The sequence below is a fragment of the Canis aureus genome, chromosome 28 (assembly GCF_053574225.1).
Source record: "Canis aureus isolate CA01 chromosome 28, VMU_Caureus_v.1.0, whole genome shotgun sequence".
In the NCBI taxonomy this organism is placed as follows: Eukaryota; Metazoa; Chordata; class Mammalia; order Carnivora; family Canidae; genus Canis; species Canis aureus.
Genome location: NC_135638.1, coordinates 26,088,150 through 26,112,812, shown reverse-complemented (window position 1 = coordinate 26,112,812; position 24,663 = coordinate 26,088,150). Strand labels below are relative to the sequence as shown.

At 41.4% G+C, this 24,663-nt stretch overlaps 2 protein-coding genes and 4 non-coding genes across 48 annotated transcripts in view; 4 read left to right on the top strand and 2 right to left on the bottom strand.

Annotated features, from left to right (window-relative positions):
• LOC144300565 (uncharacterized) overlaps window positions 1-3,332 on the bottom strand; it is a 228,499-nt gene extending 225,167 nt beyond the window's left edge. For 6 of the 39 annotated variants that reach the window (XM_077876781.1, XM_077876785.1, XM_077876780.1 and 3 more), the window contains exons 1-2: window positions 1,534-2,097; window positions 175-274 (exon numbers count right to left, since the gene is read on the bottom strand). The gene's annotated coding sequence lies outside the window, so the exon portion shown is untranslated. The other 33 variants (XR_013367275.1, XR_013367273.1, XR_013367270.1 and 30 more) reach the window with 19 other exon arrangements.
• Window positions 2,083-2,155, bottom strand: TRNAR-ACG (transfer RNA arginine (anticodon ACG)). The gene has a single exon. It is a non-coding gene; the product is annotated as a tRNA-Arg (tRNA).
• On the top strand, window positions 2,499-2,591 carry TRNAY-GUA (transfer RNA tyrosine (anticodon GUA)). Its single transcript has 2 exons — window positions 2,499-2,535; window positions 2,556-2,591. It is a non-coding gene; the product is annotated as a tRNA-Tyr (tRNA).
• On the top strand, window positions 3,101-3,190 carry TRNAY-GUA (transfer RNA tyrosine (anticodon GUA)). Its single transcript is given in 2 exon segments — window positions 3,101-3,137; window positions 3,155-3,190. It is a non-coding gene; the product is annotated as a tRNA-Tyr (tRNA).
• A 10-nt stretch (window positions 3,333-3,342) lies between the features above and the next one.
• TRNAA-AGC (transfer RNA alanine (anticodon AGC)) lies at window positions 3,343-3,415 on the top strand. Its single transcript has one exon. It is a non-coding gene; the product is annotated as a tRNA-Ala (tRNA).
• Window positions 3,416-12,599: 9,184 nt separating this feature from the next.
• Window positions 12,600-24,663, top strand: part of TRIM55 (tripartite motif containing 55) — a 44,888-nt gene continuing 32,824 nt past the window's right edge. For 2 of the 5 annotated variants that reach the window (XM_077876740.1, XM_077876741.1), the window contains exons 1-4: window positions 12,602-12,954; window positions 13,499-13,671; window positions 20,264-20,429; window positions 22,910-23,005. In XM_077876740.1, coding sequence (XP_077732866.1) covers window positions 12,787-12,954; window positions 13,499-13,671; window positions 20,264-20,429; window positions 22,910-23,005 — 603 coding nt within the window. In that variant the 5' untranslated portion in view covers window positions 12,602-12,786. Of the gene's footprint in view, window positions 12,955-13,498; window positions 13,672-20,263; window positions 20,430-22,909; window positions 23,006-24,663 lie in introns of all 5 variants that reach the window. The other 3 variants (XM_077876743.1, XM_077876742.1, XM_077876739.1) reach the window with 2 other exon arrangements.

Genomic DNA, 24,663 nt, shown 5'->3' with positions numbered 1-24,663 from the left:
TTTGGGGATTAAGGGTGAGCATTTAACTGAAGCCAGAACAATGAAGAGTTTTGCAGTCAGAATTGAGAAAGGGAAGTGGGTCTCTGGTTGATAGATATCTTAGTTTATTTAGGCTGTTGTAACAACACAACACAGACCTAGTAGTTTATAAACAATAGATATTTTGTTTCTCACAGTTTTGGAGGCTGGAAATCCAAGACCAGGGTGCCAGCATGATCAGGTTCTGGTGAGGACCCTCTTCCAAGGTTGCAGACTGCTGAACTTCTTTCTCACTCTGCCAAAACACAGTGGCGGGGAGGGGAAATCTCTCAGGGGCCTCTTTTATGAGGGCACTAATCCCATTCATAATGACTCCACCTTCAGGTCCTAATTATCCCTCACAGACCTCCACCTCCTAAAACCATTACCTTGGGCATTAGGTTTTCCACATGAATTTGGGTGTGTGTGTGTGTGTGTGTGTGTGTGTGTGTGTGAGATACAAACATTTGATCTACAGCAATAGATTGTGAGGGGAAACCATCAGGAATTTGGGGACCTGGAGGCGGGGAGAAGCACCATGTTGCCAACTGTGAGCACTAGAGAAAGAGAGTAAGACACTGAGAGACAAACCTGAAGGAAGCCCAGCTACATTTCCTTCTCGGTTTCCCAAGAAAGGAAACAAGGTGTCTTGGGACACCCCTGTAGGCTATAACAAATGTCTGATTTACATTAGCCCTGTGTGAATTTCTATCATAGTAAGGGAGCCAGAAATCATGCACTACCTTGGCCCTCTTGGAGGGTGTTACTCTGGTTGGCTGCTGGGGGAAAAGTGCAAGAAGGGTTAGACCAGGAGGCCCGAGTTTCACCCACAGTGCAGTGATGGCCATGCCCTTGACCTCTGCAAATAATAAAGCCCTCCCTTGTAAAACGAGGAGAAAGTAGGAGTACGATGGAGGCTCTTTCCTTGTGGCTTAATTTTCAAGGTTCTGTCAACAAACTTAGGGGGAGGGGTGCAACATATGTTCCCAACTTCCCATAGAGGTCATTTCTTTCTAACTCTCAAAAAGAAACACTATGTAACTTTAAACATGTATCAGCTTTGTTACGTTCAAAAATGGCAAAATGTTCACTAGGAAACAAAAATAAAACCCACCATCATTTTGTTCAAATGGTACGTACTGGTGTCCCCTCACTCCCAGATTTTTAACTTCCTTTAGCCGTTTTGTGTAGCCTTTAGAAAGCAGCTTTCCCACTTAAAAACTAGTTCTTTCCTGTAACTCCACATTTTCTCCTCCCTAATTTATCTCTTCTCCAATTTTACATTTTATTAAAGCTTTTACTTTGGGGGAATTGCTGCCTTCCTTACTTGGAGAGATTTAAGAGATAATTCTAAACTACTCCCCACAGATAAGATCAAGAACTTCAAAATAAAAACTCAGTTTCTTCAAACCCACATTACACCCTTTTGGTGAAAAACAAAAACAAAAACAAAACAAAAAAACCCAAAAAACCCTTGAAGGCAGAACCCAAGCCATGAGGCAGATGGTTTTTTACCCTGTGCTTACAACCGGGGAGGGGCTCAGGACCCTGGTTACGAGGAAACGTGAAACAGGAACCGGATGCAAGAGACCTTGTAAGTAACCGTAACTCTTTCCCCTGCACCGTCGGGAGCGTGCGTGGGCAGTTTCTCTAGCGACCTACGACTGAAGTCTTCAACTGTTTGACAAGACCCGAAGCAGGAAGCTGCAGCAAAAGCAGCCTTGGGGTTTCCAGCAGCTTCCTCAGGGGCACTGCAGGCTTCACCTCCCGGCTACCTCACGCGGCTTCGTACGCGGAGCCCCGGGGGCGGGGCGGGGGCGGGGGCGGGGGCGGGGCGGGGGCGGGGCTCGCTCGCGCTGCCGGCCCCGGCGCCGCCTCCTCCCTGGGCCGCGGGCGCTCCCGGGGGCGTCTCCTCAGGCTCGGGAGTTCGCCTGGGTGGTCCCGGGAACGACGCGCAACAGCTTTCTGAGCTCAGAGTGTGGTAAAATACTCTGGGCGTTTGTGATCTGAGGGACCCTGAAGAAGTCATCTTTGGTTTTTTTAAAATCTATTGTGACAAAAATCCGAGCCAGGCAGGAGTCGAACCTACAATCTTCTGATCCGTAGTCAGACGCGTTATCCATTGCGCCACTGGCCCTCCACGGGGAGAGGGGCCGAGGGGACGTACAGATCACAGAGCGGCAAGGCCACTCTCGACAGCTGCCCCCGAAATAGGGTAGTAACGGAAGATGGCGTCGGACTCTGAGTCCCGGGACCACCAGCCCGGGACACGCGAGCAGGGGGGACCCTTCCCCCGTCCGTCAGAATCCCGCGGAGGGTAGCCGCGTTGTCTTTCTGCGCACGCGCGAAACAATACACAGTCACTCCCTTCCCCTCCCCCGGTCCCCGAATACGCATGCGCTATTCGACCTCCAACCAGTGGCTGTGCCTGCTCGGGTTCTTGAGTTTGAATCTCAAGGGGCAGAGGCGGTTCGCCTGTCCCTTCGATAGCTCAGCTGGTAGAGCGGAGGACTGTAGCTGGCTTCCTGGCAAGAGGCATCCTTAGGTCGCTGGTTCGATTCCGGCTCGAAGGAGACGCTGTTTTTTGTTTTGTTTCGTTTTTAGCCGACTTTTTATAATTTATGGCCCATGCCACGAGTTCCCCTTCCCTAATACACATACCATTCCAACGAACAGTTGGAAATGCTTGCCCTTTCGCTCCCGGTTTGGCCTACGGCAGTAGGCCCCGTGCGGAGTCTTTTGTGAATCCCCCAAGCGGGGACCCATCGTCCTCGTAACAATCGGCGCGGGGAGTCTGCGCTCGGCGGGGCGGCCGCGGGTCACCGCCTCCTGCTGGTCTCTACGTCGTCTCCGGCGTTTGCGAGTCCCCGAGCGCGCGGAGAAGGCCCCCGAGCCAGCCGCCGGCGCCTCTCAGAGCTCTGCGGAGCGCGGCCAGCGCGCGAGCTCGCTCCGGCTGCCGTGGGGGGCGTTCGCTGGAAGGGTAGCTGGGGATCAACCATCCACGAAAGAAACGCGGTCGGAAGCACGCAAAGCTTAGAAAGTAACAATTATGAAGAGCAGCCAGCCCGGCGCCACCCCGCTCCCTTCGATAGCTCAGCTGGTAGAGCGGAGGACTGTAGGCGCCGTGCCCGTGGCCATCCTTAGGTCGCTGGTTCGATTCCGGCTCGAAGGAGAGGGGTGGTTGCTTTTGTTCCTTTGGCCTTAGCTGTAAAGCAAGATCAAGAACATCCGAAAAATATATATTTATATATATATTATTTTCTTTTTTTTCTAAATGCTCTGACCTCTCTCTAGAGGAAGAGATAACCGGCCGTGCCCAGTGGTGGGGGATTAGCTCAAATGGTAGAGCGCTCGCTTAGCATGCGAGAGGTAGCGGGATCGATGCCCGCATCCTCCAGTTGCTCTCCTTTTTCTTTTTTTTTTTTTTTTCTCTCTTGTAATTTTCCTTTCGATTCTCCTTCAACTCGAGGTAGAACTTGAAGTCCGCCATTGGGAGGGCGAGCTTGAGGTCAGCGCTCCCTAAAACTTCCCAGACAAGGGATAACGGGTGCCGACAGAGTTTATTCTGACAACTTAAAAATTTTAAACCCATTTAGTTGGGGAAGTTCACGAAATTGGTTCTTTTTCTGTACAAAAATGGCTGCAGACGGCGGTGATGTGTGTTGCCCCTGTCTTTGTGATTTGTGATCGATCGCTGCGCTTCCAGGGCCCCACCTGGTACTGAACAGCCCATATGTAGGGGGGCCGACAGAAAAGCAAAACAACACAAAAGACACGGAACTTGGATAAGGATGCTGACTCCCTGACTCTTGCGTTGAGGCGAGGAAGCGAGAACTATTGGGCTACGTCTCAACTGAGTTCAGTGGGGTGCCCAGCTGTGGGCAGATCCACCAGGATAGGACAGAGCAAGGGGTACCTGAAGAGAGGTGAGGAAGTGAAGGGCAGGGTTCTAATGCCATTTTCCTCCTGGGAAGCAACTTCGGAGAATTGGAGACCAGCACTGAAAAGGAATTATTGGAGAAAAAAAAAAAAAAAAAGATCTATTTAGGGCTGATTCTGAGCTAATCTATTTTGTTAAACAAAGACAAGACAAAAACGAGCAAAATAAATACACACATAATCACCGAAAGATTCAGAAATTGAACAGAACATACACAAAGGCTTTTCTGGTAATAAATTCTCCCTATTCTAATTTACTAGAAGATAGCCATTGTTGAAACCACACTGCAGTCCCCAACACAAAACATACATTTTCAAAGACAAAGGGGAAAATATTATCGTTTTTGAGGCTTACAATTAACAAATGACAATTCTTTTATCTCGTGTTCCTTTTAGTGTTCTAGGCAACCTGTACATTTTTGTTGCCACTGTGTATGACCTGCTGCATTTTATTGGTATGCTTTTCATTTTCTATGGCAGTCTCCATTTTTATCTCATTTTACTCTTTTCAGTAAAGTCTTTAATTGAATGTATAGTGATTCATTTAAAATATATCATCATTTTCATGAAAACAAATTTACGGAGTAGAAAAAGGAATCCTTTTATCAGATAATATGTCCCAATTTCCAGTTAAGATTATGAGTGCTGTCACTGGCTGCCTGGAGGAGCTGGCCAGTAAAATTACAAATGACTATAAGATCAAGAAATGGATAATGAGTGGAAGGAATGCTCCCAAGATCCAGGTAGAGATCACATATTTGGGGCAAGTGAGCTGGGCAAGAACTTAAACAACATCTCAGGATCAGCACCTCAGGTGTGGAATGGAATTCATGCCAAAAGTCCAAAGTTATAAGCTGAGGGGCACTGTTGCATAGTACTTAATCATGTGGACTGTGAAATCTGATGGCCTTTCTTAGCTTTCACATTTCCTAGCTGGGTGACATTGGACAAGTTGCTTGACATGTTGGTACTTCAGTTTCCTTGTTTGTCAAATAGGGGTCAAATAATAATGGTACCTACTTATAATTGAGAAGTAACATGTAAAGCCCTTATTACAGGCTTTACATATATATGTGTATATAAAAACATTAACTGTTACCAGTGTACGTGATCAGTACTATAAAGGGAAGGCCTGGAGGGAATATTCTGAGGGTTTGCATGTGTGTTCATACAAATATATGTGGAAGTGCAGGAAAAAGATGCTTGGATCTACTGTGGAGGGAAAATAGAACAATCCTAAAAATACAAAATGATAGTTAAATAAATTATGGTATGACCATATAATGGAGTATATATAACCATTGAAATTATACTTAAGAACTATTAATTTTACTTAATTACCAAAGCTAATTAATTTGGTACAGGGCAATGTAAACAATACCAATACAAACAAGCATTAATTATCTGAAGAAAAGGCTTAAGAACACATTAAAATAATAATAGCAGTGACCTTTTGATAGTAGCATTACTGTGATCTTTTTCTTCTTTAAACTTTAAAAATATTGTATAATTTCTTCAGTAAACATTTAAAGTTTTAATTGAAAATATAGGCACATTTTAAAAAATTAACAGCTAACAGTACTTCCTATAAGCCAACCACAGTTCTAGTTACTTTACATGTATTAACTCATATACATTTCTCATAAAGGAAACACTAGGCCCAGATGGTTTCCGTGGTGAATTCTATTCAACAGTAAAGGAAAAAATAATACCAATTATACTCAGACGTTCAGAAAATTGAGAGGGAATGCTGTCCAACTTAATCTATGAAGCCAACCTTATCCTGATCCCCAAACCAGGCAAAGACATTATTTAAAAAAGAAAACTATAGACCAGTATCCTTCATAAACATAAAGGCAAAAATTTTAAACGAAATTTTAGCCAGTTAAATCCAACAACACATAAAAAAGAAAGTGCATCATGACCAAATGGGATTTATTCCAAAAATACAAGACTGGTTCAACATTCAAAAATCAACATAATTCATCATTGTAAACAGGCTAAAGAAGAGTAACCACATGATCATTTCAGCAGATGTAGAAAAAGCATTTGACAAAATTCAATATCCACTCCTGATTTTGAAATTATCAGCAAACTTGGAAGGGAACTTCTTCAACCTGACAAAGGGCTTCCATGAAAAACACACAGTTAGCATTATACTTAGTATGAATGCTTTTCTCCCAAAATCAGGAACAAAGCAAAGATCTCCATTCTTAGGTTTTTTTAGCCAGTACAATAAGGCAAGAAAAATGAAGTAGAAGACCTCCAGATTGGAAAGGAGGAAGTAAAACTATCTCTATTCACAGAAATATCATTTTTTAAAATATTGATTACATGTTGAAATAATAGTTTATATTTGGGGAGTGTTAAATAAAATATATTAATAACATTATTATCATCTGTTTCTGTTTTTTAATGTGGCTACTAGAAATTTAGAACTATATATATGTCTCATATTTGTCACTCACATCTTATTTATATTGGACAGTTAGAGAGGTAGGTAGGGGCCAGATCATATCAGGCCTTAGAGACCACAGTGAAGATTAATGTTTTTATACCACAGGTAACAGGATCAAGGTGGGATTTTTTTTTTCTTTTTTTTTAAGGTGGGATTTAAATAGGGAGTGACATATGAGGAACAGATAGCAGAAAGCAGTAATAAATTCCAAAAAATCAATCAGGAGGCTGTAGGTGGAGGGAAGATGAAGAGGGTTGTGTAACTGAAGGGTAGGGTGAAGAGGGCCTAGAGTTCAGGCATGACCATTGGGAAGGCCTTAGGCTAAAGTATTTGCTACTTGTTGGGACTGTCACTATTCATTTCTGGCATGTGAATTATGCCAAGAAATGTTCAGAGAAAAGTAAAATATGTTAATTTTCTAACATAGCTTCAGAGATTATTCACGATGAATTAAAACGTATAAATGTATAAAAAACAGATTTGGAGGAGTAATTATTTTATCTTTATTTTGTAGATGTCATGAGTTGAGTCCTTGGTGTAAGAAGATTGCAAAAGTCCTTTTACTGGAAAGAGACTTCTGGGTTATATTTTTTCAGGTAACTTGTAAAGTTGGTTAGAAAATGCTTTTCTAGATCATACCTTGAGCCCCAGAATACCAGAGGAAATAACATACTATACATATGTGGTCAGATGAGTTATACCTAGCAGGACTAATCAACAGAGCCTGGCTCTTGGAACACCAGCTCATCTAAATCTTAAATGAAATGCTGCCTTATCCCCACTGTTCATGTATTTAAGTTCTCACTAATAGAGGGAAGGAGGGAGGGAAAGAGAGATGGATGGATAGATAGATGGATAACAGATGGATATTGCAGGGAAGAATTAATAATCTCACTGTCTTAGTTTAAGAGGAACTGGTCTGTACAATATTAAGCAATGGCCTTTGTTTTGGCATGGAATTATAGTGATATTCAAGAGATATAACTGGTGCTGGAGCTGAGCTGAAAGTCCTGGTTCACTCATGCCCTGGTGCTCCAGGCTAACTAAACCTCCTTGTTAAGCAGTCCCTAATTCTCTGCTTCCACAATCACACCCCCTGGCGTCCTTTCCCCGTCTTAGTGATTTAGTCAGCCACTAACTTTCTCACTTCTGATTGGTACAAGAAGGAAGAATTCTCCTTCCTCTCTACCTTAGATGCTGACCTAGAAGAAAGATCAGCATTCTAGTTACTTTTGCTTTTTCCAGCAGGGTTTCACTCTCTAACTGCTTTGCTTTAAACTTTATCAATTTTTACTTCTTTTTAGCTTCACCTTCCATTTGACCATAAGTCCACTGCTCTATTTGATGAATGACTAGCTCCTTGAGCTAAGCGTTGGTTATTTTCCAAGTACCTGGATTTGCAATTACCTATGCTAAAGAGACAAAGAGAACATGGGTAAATTAAATGCCGAGAACAAAAATAACTAAATAAATAAATAAATAAATACATACATACATACATACATACATACATAAATAAATAAATAAATAAATAAATAAATAAATAAATAAATAAAATGCTGAGAACACTCTGGAATCCTCAGGAAAGTTGGCCCTACTGATGCTGAGTCCCTAGAACTCTTCTGATGCCTCATACTCCCGGAATTGTCTCTTTTGTTTTGCAAGTTGGAATGAAGAGTTGATGTTGCTCTTGTAATTATTCTGGGGTGAGAAATTCATATTATTCTGACCAGGAAGTATAAAACTCACTGAAAGAAGGGGATCCTGTTCCTACTGGAGAATCTTTTAAATAAATCTTTTAAATACACTCCAGTTTCCCCCCAAAATTTTTTTAATTTTTATTTATTTATGATAGTCACAGAGAGAGAGAGAGGCGCAGAGACACAGGCAGAGGGAGAAGCAGGCTCCATGCACCGGGAGCCCGATGTGGGATTCGATCCCGGGTCTCCAGGATCGCGCCCTGGGCCAAAGGCAGGCGCCAAACCGCTGTGCCACCCAGGGATCCCCAAGATTTTTTTATATCACATATTCATTTATGTCTCATGGTAACCACTAGTCATATATGGTTGTTTAGACATAAGTATAAATTACAGAAAATTAAAAACTCAGATTTCAAGTTGCATTATACACTTTCCAAGTACTCAATAGCCACCTGTGGCTAGAAGTTAGTACAGATATAGAACATTTACATCATTGCAGAAAATTCTAATGGGTAGTGTGCTGTAGAGCATGGGTGTGGTATAGCTTAGTGGGTGAGGTCATCTGCTCTGTAGGCAAAAGATGTGTCTCTGAATCTGCTTCATAACTAGCAGCCATATTACTGAGCAACTACTTTGCTGAGCTACAGTTGGCTCAATGGAAATGATAATGCCTATTGTAAGAAGTGATTAGTACTCTATACATATTTATTATATTTGTTGTGGCAGTACACAGTTGGTCCTTGAACAATGTGGAGCTTAGGGATGCTAATCCCCATGCAAGTTGAAAATCTGTATATAATTTTTGACTCCTCCAAAATTTAACTACTAATATCCTACTGTTGCCCAGAAGCCTTACTGATAACATAAATAATAAATAAACATATTTTCTATGTTGTATGTATTATATACTATATTCTTACAATGAAGTAAGCTAGATTAAAGAAAATGTTATTAAGAAAATTATAAAGAAGAGAAAGTACACTTATAGTACTGTGCTACAAAATAAATCCATATATGTTATTGTTCAAGGGTCAACTATAGTACTAAAAAGAACAGATTTTAGAACCCCTTTTTTTCCTTACCGGGGAGAACACACTGAAATCCACATTTCACTCTTATTCTCTGTCTCCTGAAGTCTGGGTCCATTTGGCCTGGTAGCTAGATGTTGAAAGAGGTCAAAAGTCTTTTCTTTCTGCTATCATGCCTTAATTCCAAGTCTGCTGTTGGGCATATAGTCAGGTTCTTAGGGACCTATCTTGCTTCCCCTGACTTATCTGGGGGATTTGGAAACTGCTGGTCCTTCAGGAAGTAAGAGCAGATTTGGTTTTGTTTCAGCTTCTCAATGTGTGTAAACATACCGTTGCCCTAGTTTGGTAGGACTTAGGAATGGGGGACAATTGGGGCTTCCAACTAAACCAACTCCCCATGTAATTGTCCCCAATTGGTTTCAATCTCCTGTTCTAATTGTGGGGTGGGAGTTTGAGAAGGGGAGAAAGTTGTGCATCACTCCTGTACAGTCCAGGATACCTTCAGGAGACTAATCTGGTTTTTATGTCTCTGTGGAGGTGCAAATCCACTCCAAATCCCAGAGTCTTCACGTTGATTGCAAATCTGATGCAGTTTCAGACTTTCCCTATCTTTCAGACTCTGTGAATGATTTGGGAGCAGACTAAAATTTTCTTGTTTTTCCCTAGAGCAGAGTGCTACTTCCATGTCTCACTCTCCGTTCACATGCTCACCCCATGGACTGCTGGTCTCTGAGAGTGGGGAGGAGCAGAGAATGGAGAAAAGAGTATAGAGGGGGAAAGTGATAATAACCCATCAACTTGACTTTTAGTCCTGTGAATTTCTTGCTAGTTTGCTGGGTCACCTCCTAGCGGCAGTTCTAAGAAAAAGTATAAAGCAAGAAAGAAAAACAGAGGACAGGATAGGGATCAACTTTACATCAAATAATTGAATTGAAGACTATCAATGTCAAAATTAATATTTCAAAGGTTTTTCTTTTTTCCCTACAAATATTGTTAAGCTAGGTTATGAATACCACTGACTCACAGATTAAAAAAAATTGAAATTCAGCTAGGTTGAGGTCAGTTTCCCAAGACCACAAAGCGAGATAGACATAGAAGCTGGATTAGAAGGACTGTCTCCTGACTCACTGTGCAGCTCTCACTGCATCATTGATGGTTGCTCAGACTCAGAGCATCTGAGTCACCCCTGTGGATTCTAATTCACAGCCTCAGAGTCCCTTTCCTCCTTTCCTTCCCCACTGCCATTGCCCAGTGCCAGGGCATCATGACCCCTAACCTAGACTATTGGCAACAACCTCCCATCTGGTCTTTATCTAGGTCACCTGCACTCTAATTTATCCCAACCACCACTGTGAGACTAATCTAACTAATGCACAGCTCTCATGGAAACATTTCTGTGAGAAACTTTCAACAACTTCCTGTTGCCTAATTTATTAAGTGTTAAAAACTCTGTAGCCCAATATTTGTGTCCTGCCAATGTGCCAGCAGCATGCTCTGCACTCCAGCCCAAAGCATCACATGCTCTGAGCATTCCCCGCACTCCACACTCCTGTGCCTTACTGTCTTTGCTTGGTACCTTCCCTTGGAAAACCCCAACTATGCCCCCCACCTAACTCTACATCCATTCATCTAAATTCTCAGTGGATCAGTACAAATACCACCCACCCATGAACCCCTCCTGAGTATCCCAACTCTGAAATTCTGTAGCTCTTTATCACATTTTGTTTTGTGCTATGGTTCTGTATATAAATGTCTTGTTTCTGCTGTTAAACTGAGCTCCTTGAGCTCAATCCACAGAACTACGCTTGTCTTTCAATCTACAGGGCTAATCACAGTGGGGACACATAATGAACAGTCAATGAGTATTTTTTGAAAGAATGAATTCCTTTAATAAGCATAGGCTCAGCTACATTGTACATTATTAAAGTGCTTTTCCTTAGATTGAAGAGTCTTTTACTGTAGAATCTTTATCTTTCCTAGAAAATAACTCACATCCTGCATTCACCTGCCTATACTAGGTGAACTGTATTAACTCAGTAAAAAAAAAAGTGTCACCAATTCCCTTTTTTATTGGAGTTGCTAAATAGATATTGAAAGGAATAACAAGATTCTCTCCTAAGATGCCTGAAATGTTTATGAATACATGTAACTTATTATTAGTTAATAGAGCTTATTAGATTCTCAATAAGCTCTCACTGCACACAGCAATGAGACCATAGATAACCAGTCACACTGGCCTACTCTTTACTGGTGACTAAGTACACACTGGTGATATATTGACAAAATGTGTTCACTCTTTGAATATTTTTAGATCAAGGATAAACAGACCTTCACATTCATCTCATATAAACGTATATGTATCTCTTTTTCATTTTTTATCTTATTTTTAATTTTTAAATAACTATATATTGATGAAACAGTTCTTTCACAAAATCCTGGCAAATATCAGGATTTCTATTTATGACTCAAGAGCAGACCAAGAATATTAGAAATGACCAGGGAAACTATCATTTGAAAAATCCACTTGGAGAAGGAGGCAAATGAAAAGAGGTGTAGTAGTATTTCAGACCAGTTAAAACCCAGGTATGGAAGCATTTTCACTTCAGTTGGCAATAGCACTGACATCTGTTCCCACTTTATGGAAAAATGAAATAATGGGTCTGCTACCCCACATGCCAGTTATTACTTCATTATTGATTATTGCTGCAAACTAAATTTAAACTTTAAAAGATTGCCAAGTTTTCTTTGTGTTTTTGGTGTGAGGAGGGGGTTGTAGGTGTACAGGATGAAAGAGGGGGTTAAGGAGGAGGGAGAATGATGCAGAAGAAAAAAGTACTAGAATTTTATTCACAACTTTTTTTTTTTTTTAATGGGATCATCAACCAGTGTTTGGATTTTTTTTCATAGATACTCTTATGGTGAAAGGGGTTGAAATCAGTGGTTAAACTGGAATTTTTCTTAGACCATAACTCTTAGCAAAGATGAAAAAATCAATGTCAAGCAAGTCTTTTTAGATGATTGCCTTTGTAAAGCCAGGAGAATGATTTTCAGGACAAATTTTGTTGGTTTTCACTTAAGACAGTACGATCATGCTACTTTGGGTCCCTTGCTGCCTAAACTCTCAGGACAGAAATGGCATTCATCATCCAGTTAGATTCTTGGGCTATGTTCTCTCCAGTCCTGGAGAAATCCGTCACCGCGTTCTTACTGAGCGCTCACAGAGGGCATGGCTCAGTGACTAGGCATGCACATTTGCATTTGTTGTGACAACTGTCAGCTTCAAACTCCCTCTCCTCACAACCCTGTCTAAATGGGGTTTGTAATCCTTCTTCCCACCCACTCTCTTCACTCCCTGGGGCAGGAATGTTGGCTCCTGTTCCCTGTCACCTGTCAGAATCCGTCCTCCTGTCACTGGCTTATATGGACAAGTCAGCCCGCTGTCACGTGACCCCCCCCCCCACCACCACCACTGCTAAAAACAGCTCCGGCTCCCCCTGTGAACCTGGGCCTGAAACAATGTCTTCCACCGAAAAAACCATAAAGGACACTTGATCACCCAATCCTTGGAATTATTTCCAGGAAACGCTTGCAGAACCATCCGGAGCACCCTTTCCCTGGCAGCGCACAAGGGGACGGCCGGGAGATGAGCGCATCTTTGAATTATAAGTCTTTTTCTAAAGAGCAGCAGACCATGGATAACTTGGAGAAGCAACTCATCTGTCCTATCTGCTTAGAGATGTTCACGAAACCTGTGGTTATTCTCCCCTGTCAGCATAACCTGTGTAGGAAATGTGCCAGTGATATTTTCCAGGTAGGTTTGTTTGGAATTTAAGGGGTAAAAACAGAGTCTCTTTTCTCTGAATCAAGTGCTAAACTTTTAGGTGAATTCTTCTAGAAAACTTCATAAGGCTACATTCATTTTCAAGAAAAACTTTTTTTTTTAAAATGATTTGCTTTGTGCTTTGTTGCCTGCCTCCTCCTTACTCCCAAATCTAGTTTTACTTAAATACTAAGAATCATATTTGTTTAAAAAAACAAACAAAACTCAGTTCATTGAATCTGCTTCAAATTGTAAATGAATTGCTGCCCAAGACATTCATGTTGGAGTTTCTGGCTGGAACTTTTGGTTGTGAAAACATTGGATGGAAAACTGCCTCGTGCTGAAAATGGTACATTTGACTGTGGGTAAGTCCTGTATTTTAGGACCTCTTGCTGATAAGGCCCTAAGGGATTCTCTTATGGCCAGCTTAAAGTAGAAGTTGATGTTGTTTGTAGTAACCAAGAGTGAGAAGAAGTCTCAGAAAAAGCTATCTGTGGCATTACTCAATTCCTCTTTCCTTGCTTGGCAAGAACAGGCTTCTAACCCGTATTTGCCCACAAGAGGAGGCACCACTGTGGCATCAGGGGGCCGATTTCGCTGCCCATCCTGTAGACACGAAGTGGTCCTGGACAGACATGGGATATATGGCCTTCAGAGGAACCTGCTGGTGGAAAATATCATTGACATCTACAAGCAGGAATCCACCAGGTACTGTTCCTCCATGTGGCAAACCCATTTGAAGCTTGCTTTTGCCTATTTGTTTGTTTGTTCTAATGGATTAATATGCCAAATGCTTGTTTGCCAATCACAGACATTGTTTTATAGGAAAATGTTTTCTAAGTGAGGCCTTCCCAATGAGAGAATTGCTTACAGAAGGGGAAGGGAGCTGGTGCCCAAGACTTTATATCAACTCAATAATGAAGTAATTCATTAACACTAATCCATTCAGTAATACTGAAAGAGGCATGATGCATTCCACCCCTCTAAGCCTTGTAATAATGTATGTTTTAGACATCTCTTCACTTTTCCACAGGTCCTTTGTAGCTCCAGATTCTATGCAGTAGAAAACTTACAGTACAAAACTTTAAAGAAAACTAATAAAAATGGCATTTTCCAAAAAAAGTCCAGTTCCTAGTTTGGACAATCTCACCTGAAAATTGTCTAGATGATCCTATTAAAAACAAAATATAGTTAGTCATGGTATGGAAGTTGCAAAGCAATGCAGAGTCCTGTCCTTTAGCAAGTTAAAGTTTAGAGACCTGGGGGCCGGGGGGTGGGGAGAGATGGCACTCAGGTTTTTCTAGTCTCTAGATTGTATTTGCCTCACACTCTTAGCACTCACCTGTTGATTGATTGATACTCAATACGTGCATCCATTCACTAAAAAAAAGAAAAAAAAAGGCTTCTTCCTCATTATATCACATTGGCTATAGAGTTCCTTTCCTAGAGACAACAAACACTGCAGGAGTTCATTCCTAGAAGGCGTGGTGTGAAGAGCCCTTTCTCAATTATACACAGGTCGGTCCAATCCACAGAGCTTGATAGCAATATTGAGACCATCTGGAAATGAGCTCATTGTGATTCTTATTAGGAGACATGTATTTATGGAACATCTGCAGGGCTCTAAGAGCCTTGCAGTCTTAGAAGGAAAGCTGTTCTATAAATCTAACATATAATTATTATAATCATTATGGCTATTAGTTCCTGCTTAAGATTCAAACTAAATTAGATAGTGCCAGGATCTAGATGGATTTGGGGAAGAAGAGTAATTTCCAATGACATATTGCAGAGCACAGAGTCAGCTATTTCCCTGGCTTCCAGAATCTCCGGAGAAGAAGGAAAGTGCTATTGTTGCTGCTGTTACTTCACAGATCTGATCTGATTGTATTATGTTATGCAAATACACATATTGTCTCTTAAAAAAAACAGTCAATTAATAACCCAGACAATTATTAAGAGTGCTTATATAACAACCAATCCAATGTCTAGTACAGTGTCTTGCATAGAATTGTTACTCTGTAAGTGCCAGCTGATGAAGCAACACCCCAAGCTTCTTACATGTTCTACTTATTGCAATAATTTCGTTTTACTACTTGCTACAGTGAGAGCTTGAAACATGGGAAATAATAGCAATAATGTTATGAAATCCAGATAAGAAGAGATGTTAAAACTTGCAGCATAAGCAAAACCACAAAGGTGAAGAAACCATATAGAAGAAATGAACCAAATTTCCAACAATGAAGCTCATAACTCCATGCCCTAGTGGTGTTTTTCAGATTATCAGGTTCTTATGCTGTTATTTCTTGAACCCGAGACCTGCCTTTGGGACATCTTTTACTTGATGGCAAAAGCAGGCATTGATACTTGGGCATAAACCCAAGGGCAGCTTCGCCAGCCCAGAACCCTGGGCTTCCTTAGAATAACCTTGGCTATACAGAGTGAGATGAATCTATCTCTGGCTCACCATCATCGGGGACAGAGGAGAGGGCCTGGTCAACTCTGACCTCCCACAGAAAGACTAGAGATTGTACATCTCAAAAACACCTGGCCTTCTTACCTGGAATTCTGCATGGTGCTGAACTAGCCCAGTTTGGGGAGTTGACAAGAGAAGGAATTTATTTTGCTATTATTAATCATAAAAGCTATAATAATTAACTTTATAATAAGTAAAAATAAGATGTACCGTCTGTGTCAACTGTTCAGGGTGCTTTACATATGAATCATGTATAATTCTTTTTCAAAAAAAATACTTTATTTATTCATAAGAAACACAGAGAGAGGCAGAGACATAGGCAGAGGGAGAAGCGGACTCCCCAGAAGGAGCCCGATGTGGGACTCGATCCTAAGACCCCGGGATCAGTCATGACCTGAGCCAAACGCAGACGCTCAACTACGGAGCCACCTAGGTGCCCCTCATGTATGATTCTTTAATTCTCACAAAAATCTCATGATTGTGATTATTATTACCTGATTAAAAATTCTGAGTATTTCACTGAAGCTAACTCCTATACATCATTTAAACATTCAAATAGGGGATCCCTGGGTGGCACAGCGGTTTGGTGCCTGCCTTTGGCCCAGGGCACGATCCTGGAGACCCGGGATTGAATCCCACATCGGGCTCCCGGTGCATGGAGCCTGCTTCTCCCTCTGCCTCTCTCTCTCTGTGTGACTATCATAAATAAATGAAAATTAAAAAAAAAATTCAGATAGTACTACAAGACCTCTAATGAGGCCTCCCCAACTCTCTCTCCACTCCCCAGAGGCAACCACTTTTCATTGTTTTAGCTGTTTTTCTGCTATCACCCAGTGACATCTACACACTACTCCTATACTCCCATTTCTTGATTTTTCAGGTTAGACCTTCTCTATCAACTTTTCACTGCAGGTGATCAGGACAGTGCCCTCCTGTGGCTGGGCTTCACCTTACTTTTACTTTTCCTGGGTTGAATCCCTGTTTCCTAGAACCAATGTCTTTCTTTGTTGGCTTATTCTACTGCGGTTTTTTTTTTTTTTTTTTTTTTTTTTTTTTTGCTGTTGTTGTTGTTGTTGTTTGTGGAGCATATCCTCAAGTAATCTCCCAAATATGCAAGAAGTGCTCCACTTTCAGCCTCCCACACATTCCTGCCTTCAGAGTACCTGGCTTCTGCAATTCCAGAGTCTTTCTTGGGTTGCACAGCCCAAGACAGCTTGCTCCTTGCAAGCTTCTCCCCTGCAGGCCCTTAGCAGAAATAAGATGCAACTCAAGTAGGTCACTTCCTTTCATCCAGATGTTCTCAATTTCCAACAGTTGGTTGACATCTCTCATCTGCTTCCAGCTTCCTCATTTTTTGTCCTTACTGACTTATACTAGAATGTGATTTTTAAAATTTCCTTAATCTAATTTTAGTGGGATTTCCACAGGAATCACAAATAAAAAAGGCATATGTTCATTCTGCCATATTTAATTAGAAGACCCTTAGGCCAATCTTCAGATATGAATAAAAGTGGAGATTGAAAGAGGTTAAATAACTTGCCTGAGGCCACACAGGAGAAGCTGAGCTGGAGTTAAACTTTGAGATCAGTTTGACTCTAAAGGCAGTGCCTGCAATACCTCATCAAGATCAGATGTCCACCCTTTAGGAAACTCCAGGATGGTCCTAGAAACTTGAGACCAGAAACAGCAGGCTACAGATTCCTTGAGGCTAGCTGGCACTGAATGGCTAGGGGCCACTGCCCACATCTGGAGCTGAGCCCAAAGTCCAGATACCCTCACCTCATGAAAGTGAATTTCCATCTTTATTCTACACACCATGTTTGATCCAAGTCTCTTACAGGTTTTAAATTGTCTAGAGGTTTCTATTATTCACCCATTTATAAGTGGGGGATGCCCCTGGACTTCTGTTTCCACCTAAACAAGAGAAACTTAATAAGGAATATGGAAAGTTCTATTTATCTATTCCTTAATAAGGAATATGGAAAAGTTCTATCAGCCTCTATCGAATTATGGAAAAATAATAACAATCGAAACTAAACGTATAGCCTATGGCTACTGACACATTTTCAGGATATATACTCACATACCTGAGCTCTGGTCATAGCTGTTGACATCAGAATAGCACTTGAGACAAAGGCTGCCCTCAGGAAATGCTGCAGGGAGATGACCCACATAAGTATCACCTGTGCCATTTTTCAGTAAATGTGCTCTAGACACTTGCTTGACGTTTATTATTATGAGACAGATACATGAGAGGGAAGGTATTGGAGGTGGAGAAGCCTTTGATCAAGCAAAGACCAAACCACCACTCCTAGTCTCTAGATTACCCCCAAAGGGCTATGTCATTTATAAATGGAGTCTTCAGGATGTTGTCTGGCTTCTTCCTCTGTGCTCATGAGTGCCAAGTGACCCTGGCTTTTCTCCATATTTCACATGCCTTCCCCAGATGAGTGGCTTTATGTTAGAGCACAAGAAATGCTGCCCATTAGTCTCACAAATTCTCTTTCATTTCTCATTCGACAAATACTTACTGAGTATGCACTCTATGCAAGGCATTGTTCTAGGCACTGGAGACCCAGCAAAAAAGAAAACAAGCCTGCCCTTGTAGAACTCACATTTTGGTGGAGGAAACAGATAGACCTGGGCAGAATTTACTTTTCTCGGTTGACTTCCAAAAATATAGCAGAAATTCAAGTCAGGAGGCCACAGACTTCATGGAAAACATATTGCTACAAGACCAGGGAAAAATTCCTTTTACAAAAGCCAGATTCTGAAACCTTGAAGCTGGAAGCCCATACAATTTCCTTACCAGACCCAGGACTTCTCCCAACAGCCCAATCTCTTGACTTGACTCCTACCTAGTGATTCATAGATATAAATTAGTATATTCTCTGCCCTTCTCTGAGTTCTGGGGCTGTAGCTACATGGTACCACACACCAATATCAATGGATTTCAAACTATTTTATTCATGTCTTACAGTAGAAGTACATTTTACATTGTAATCCAGCGACCTTTCTGTACAGGATGGATATAGAGATAGATAGATATGAAATATATACTTTTGTTTCCAGTGTACTTACATACAATGTACACACACATATGTATATACATACACATCTATCTACACTAGAAACAAAAGTTTCACATATCATTACCGTCTTCTTACTTATGTAGCTCACAGTACTTACTATTTTATTTTTATTTTAACAATGCTGGTCATGACTCCTAAACTGACTTCAGTGGCCCATAATAATCCATTTCATGGCCATTAAAACTGCAGTTTTTAAAAAGTGGATCTTGGTAACAATAGAAAAAATTCAGTCCCAAATCTTTAAAATAACCATGATTTTAAATAACTATGTGTTTGGGAATGTGAGGAAAGGTTATGGATTTGTATTTACATTTTTCAGGTACCTCTGAAAACTATTAACAACATCGATCTTTAGATAGGATATGTAAGAATTCCAGGTTTTTGCAGAAGTAGGCCACACCCATACCTCTCACCATATTTTCCAGACGAGGCCTAGAGCACCACGATTTGGCATAATTTTTTAAAGATTTCTTTCTTTCTTTTTTTTTTTTTAAAGATTTTATTTATTCATGAGAGACACACACACACACAGAGGCAGAGACACAGGCAGAGGGAGAAGCAGGCTCTATGCAGGAAGCCTGACATGGGACTCGATCCTGAGTCTCCAGGATCAGGCCCTGAGCTAAAGGCAGCACTAAACCACTGAGCCACGAGGGCTGCCCTGATTTGGTGTAATTTTGATCTTGATCATAATACATAAGCCATGCTGATCATCAGGGAAATAGACAGGGTCCTACCATGTGCTGTACCTTCAGCCACTTCAGGTGATTCTACAGCTAATAGGTTATTCTTAAATAGCAATGACTTGTCACTCCCATTTCGTGTTTTCAATTCCTCATCCCTTGGTTATCATCTCACTAACATACACAAATCCAACGCTCCATTATTACCTGTTGCAGTTTCAGAAAGTTTTGGCTGATGCTGAGCTGTCGGAAAAACTGAAACTTGAGGATTATCTGTAAGATCCTTATTTCCAAGGTTACCACCACCTCCCAGAACAGCATTTTGCATTTTTCTTATTGCTTAAAGCATTGTGCCCCTTCACTGAGTACAAACTACCCACTCTCAGTCCGTGCCAAGTCCTCACTCAGGAAATTATTTACATTTAATTTTCTGAATGGCAGAAAGAGACTCAAACAAATTAATGACATGCATGCTGATATTTTCCTTCTTACACAAAGGTACTTCCCACCAGTGCCTAAACTAATAACCGGAGATCTGGGCTCCTCTCCCTTCTCCTTTTGGTGGGAAAGGTGTTTGCCTGAGGTTGGAGAGTTGGGATCTAGCGCTTCTGCCAAGCTGGAGGAAACTTGGGATTTCATTTACCAACAACTTCTCCCTCTTTTGCCATAATTGGAAAGTATCTCAAGAGACTTGAGTGTATGGAGAGAGTCCTGGATCACCCTCCTAACACAAAAATCCAGTGGTCAACTTTCAGGAATTTCACTAGCCATGTGTGGAACCCTCAATAACTTGAAATCAGCCATGATGGGAACACTCACCACAGAAATTGTCAAATACTACAGATCAGAGTGTCCAAGTCCTACCCCCTATGCCAGGCTGGTTGCTGGACATCTATCAGCACACCACTGCTAAGCCCTCAGGGCAACTAAATTTTGAGGGCTCTGAGCACAAGAAAGGTACTGTGGGAGTTTTCTGGAATAGCAATGCTAATCACCCCTCCCTGCTTTGGCCCCATGGGAGCTGACACATTTATCTGCTTACCTCCTCCCAGACCAGAAAAGAAGTCTGACCAGCCCATGTGTGAGGAGCATGAAGAAGAACGCATCAACATCTACTGTCTGAACTGTGAAGTGCCCACCTGCTCTCTGTGCAAGGTCTTTGGGGCACACAAGGATTGCCAGGTGGCACCCCTAACTCATGTGTTCCAGAGGCAGAAGGTAACGGAGCCTCTCCACCCCCTGCGGCTCCTCCTTTGCAGCCCCTTCTAAGTGCTTATGTGAGTGGCTCCCTTCACTGAAGAGGACCGCCCAAGCCAGGCAGCCCTGAGGCTAGGTGGTGTGAAGGGTGGAGTGGGAAGGGGTGCACTACTGGTGAGCACATGGCCAGTCAAGAGATCTCCTGGAGAGTAAGGGGACTGCTAGAGAGGGAAGGGGTACCAAGGGCCAGGAAGGTGCACAGATGGCAAAGGTCACTGTTTTTTGTGCTGAAGTTGCTGAAGGCAAGTAGTGTGTTGGCACCTGGTCTGAGCATTTGAAGTTCAGGTGATAGATACGAAAAGGATAACTTTTCACTCCAGTCACAGAAATTTTTCTTCATTCACTAACAAAAGGTTGTTTGCCACAGCCCTCCTAGGCCTTTTATCCCCAATTCCTATCGCATTAGGCTTTAAGACTGGGTTTGACTGGCCTCCTAGCCTTTCCACCTAGGCCAGTTGCAAAAAGGCCTCCTTGAATTTGGCATATGCCCCCATCCCAGGGCCTCAGCTTCAGCCTCAATGCTCTCATTGTGACCAACTATAGTTTTTCCCCTGGCTTATTGCTCACCTGCCAACCTGGTTCAAGTAGCAACTTGCCGATTTCGTGCAAATAAATATGCGGTTGCATGCTCAGATAGATGCAGCAGCTCCTGTCATCTAGAGTGTGAGCAGCTCCATAGCTCAGCTTCTTTCTGTGAAGAATCATAGATTCCAGATTTGGTCAGTGTCTTACTATGAGGATCAAAGTGGGAATCAAATTTGAAAGCCAAACTTTTGGGCAACACCAGCCATAACCATAACCAGTAGCTGCTAAAGAAGCAGGGTTTAGCAAGTAATCTATAACATTTATTTATTTTTCAGTCCACTTATGATTTATTTCCCCCTCTTCCTCCTACACTCACCCACCCAGCTCATATCATGGTGTGTTAGAACTGAGTGGCATTTGTTTCATCCTATTTCCCTAAGAGCCCTAGAGACTCCTATGGGATGAACATAGGACAGACTGGCAGGACTTCTTCCACCCTGTTCCTGTTTGGGCAAAGTGGCTTCACTTTTACCTACTGGAATTTCATATTACCTTCCTTTTGAAGAAAGGGTTCTGGAGCTTTAAAATATTTTACAACCACTGTTCTGGTCCAATCTTCTCATTTTATATCCAAGAAAATTAGAGTCTAAATTGATTACATGTTTGCCCAACATCATAACGAAGTTAAAAGCAAACTTGGACCAAGCAGGTAGGTCTCCTAAGTCCCCACTGCCTGGTGTTCCATAGCCAGTCTTGGAAAAGGGTAAATACAAACAATGGAGTCTCTTTGTGTCAAAAGAGGATTTCTTTTTTTTTTTTAATTCTTTATTTTTTAATTTTTTAATTTATGATAGCCACACAGAGAGAGGGGGGGGGGGCAGAGACATAGGCAGAGGGAGAAGCAGGCTCCGTGCACCGGGAGCCCGACGTGGGATTTGATCCCGGGTCTCCAGGATCACGCCCTGGGCCAAAGGCAGGCACTAAACTGCTGCGCCACCCAGGGATCCTGAGGAGAGGAATTTCAAGTTGGAAATTCTCCCCTAGAATATAAAAAATAGTGAAAGGGAATAAAGTGGAAAGGAGAAAAAATGGGTGGGAAATATCAGGGAGGAAGACAAAACATGAGAGACTCCTAACTCTGGGAAAAGAACTAGGGGTGGTGGAAGGGGAGGTGGGCGGGGGGGTGGGGGTAACTGGGTGATGGGCACTGAGGGGGGCACTTGATGGGATGAGCACTGGGTGTTATTCTATATGTTGGCAAATTGAACACCAATAAAAAGTAAATTTATAAAAAAATAAAAAAGAAAGAAATGTTTAATGTTTAATAAAAAAATGTTTAATAAAAAAACAATAATGATACTAAGAAAAAAAAAAGAAAGAAAATTCTCCCTTAGAACCAATGACAGTTTCACATTTGCAATGATTTAGTCTAGTATGTATGTCTTTGTGCACCTAGCACATAGAAGGTACACAGTATGTTGGGTAAGTGAATAAATGTGAATTAAAAACTACATTTCCCTAATAAAATGGATCCTGAGTTACGCTAAGAAAATAATTCATTTTCAGTCCCTGAATTTATAAATAATATTCATAATTTCTTAGCTTGAATATGCTATTCTGTATCTATAGTCTATAATTCAGTGTTTAAAATTTTTTTAGCAGGGTCACAGTCTCTTAAGAATTTGGTGACAACTATAAAATCTCTTCCAAGACAGATGCACCTTTATATACACATCTATACAAAATTTGATTTACAAGGGTAGGAGGTAGACAGACCTTCTAAGCCTTATTGTTATTACCAAGGGTTTCAATGGACCCTGGATTAGAAATCCATGAGGACAATACTGTGATTTATCCAAAATCAGTGATGATAAGAAAACTCCTAAAATCTTGCATCTCTCTTTTCCCTTCATTAGTCTGAGCTAAGTGATGGCATTGCAGTCCTTGTGGGAAGCAATGATCGTGTCCAGGGAGTGATCAGCCAGCTGGAGGACACCTGTAAAACTATTGAGGTAAGTCAGGCAATTCCAACCAAGTATAAACAAAGCCTGAACTCCTGGGGGGTTGTGACTGCCCACTGCCACAGAATCTTTTCTTACAGAATGACCTCCTTCCTCATATAACTCTAAAACATTCTCCTGGCCTCAGGAAGAGAAGGTACCACATTAGTCAACAAGGCAGATTTTGCCACATTTAGTAGGGTGGTTGCGATATTTGTTGTTCTTTTTCAGTCAATCCGTTTTATAAGATTGACTACAACAAAAATCAATCCCCAGTAACAAAAATGAGTGTGGTCCACCATGGTAGCACTATTTCTTTGTGGAAATCCAAACGGTCTTAAGAAATGTTTGTTAATGCTTTAGAAAATCCTGTGCAGGTTCCAGCTGCCTATCTGAGTTCTGTGGGTATGCAAAGTGGATAGCAGGAGGAGAAAGATGTGTATGATGGTAGTTAGAGAATGATTCAGTAGCTGGGAGCTCACTCAGACCTGAGTACTGGCTCATTCATCCCTGCCCTCTGCCTGGCCCAGTGCCCGGCACATAATAAACATTCAGTACAAACTCAATGAACAAACGCATGAATGGCTGGCTGTTTTGCTCACACTTAAGTTTGGCATATAAGAAATACTGTTAATCCACCCTTCCTCAAGATCAAATATAAACTGTGTAATTGCTGAAGGCAAAATGCTTGAAGTCTAAAGAAATTTAGCTATGTGGCAGATATCTTTTTAAGAACTGAAGATTCACAGACTAGTAAAGCCAGGCCCTCATAGAGGGCGGGTGCAAGACAGCTGGGTGAGTGCAGGTCTCTGGAACTGTAACCTGGAGCCATTTATTACCATCTCCCTGCTTTAAATTTTAGGGTTACTTGTTTTTTTCATTTGGACCTCAGATGCAATGCTGAAGCATTATACTGCTTACTCTGTGGCATATTGTCCTTATTGCTATGGGCAAGACACCTCTTGTTAGCTATTTATTTCCTGTTATCCCCATTTCCCACTCTCTTCTCTGTAAATAACCACTCTAATATCTTTGGTGTTCCATTTACCTATACTCCTATAAAATCTTTGTTGTTTTATATTCACATCTTCTACTTTTATAAATGGTATTATGCCGTATTTCTCATTATGCTTCTTTTTTTAAACTAATCATTAGGTTTTAAGATCCATTTTCATGTACATTCAATCCCTTAATTTCTCCTCTGTAAAAATGGGGCATAGTGCCCACTATATAGCGTCACTGTGAGAAATTAAATAAGCATAAACAAAATGCTTCACACAGTGCCTACCATATGGTGAGTGCCTGCCAAGTACCCTGTTTTCATTATTTTATCATTAGAAAGGCAAATTCTATTAAAAGCCAAAGGCTGGTTCCTAGATAATAATTTCAAGACATTGGCCATAATCATCTCATTTTAGATTTACACATCATTAAAATCAATGTCCTCTCTTCTCCATACTTACCTTCCTGAAAAGATCACAATACATCTGGGACCCATTTATAGAAGGAAAGCTTTCTCTGGGTGAAGAGCCCAAAGAGGTTACAAAATGGACAATAGAAACTCTTTTCTTTTTGCTTATTTACAGGAAAGGCCAAGTACAACTTAATCAGTAAGCCATGAATCAGCACTCCAGTGTGGTACCATGTTGAGTCTTGAGCATATAAATAGG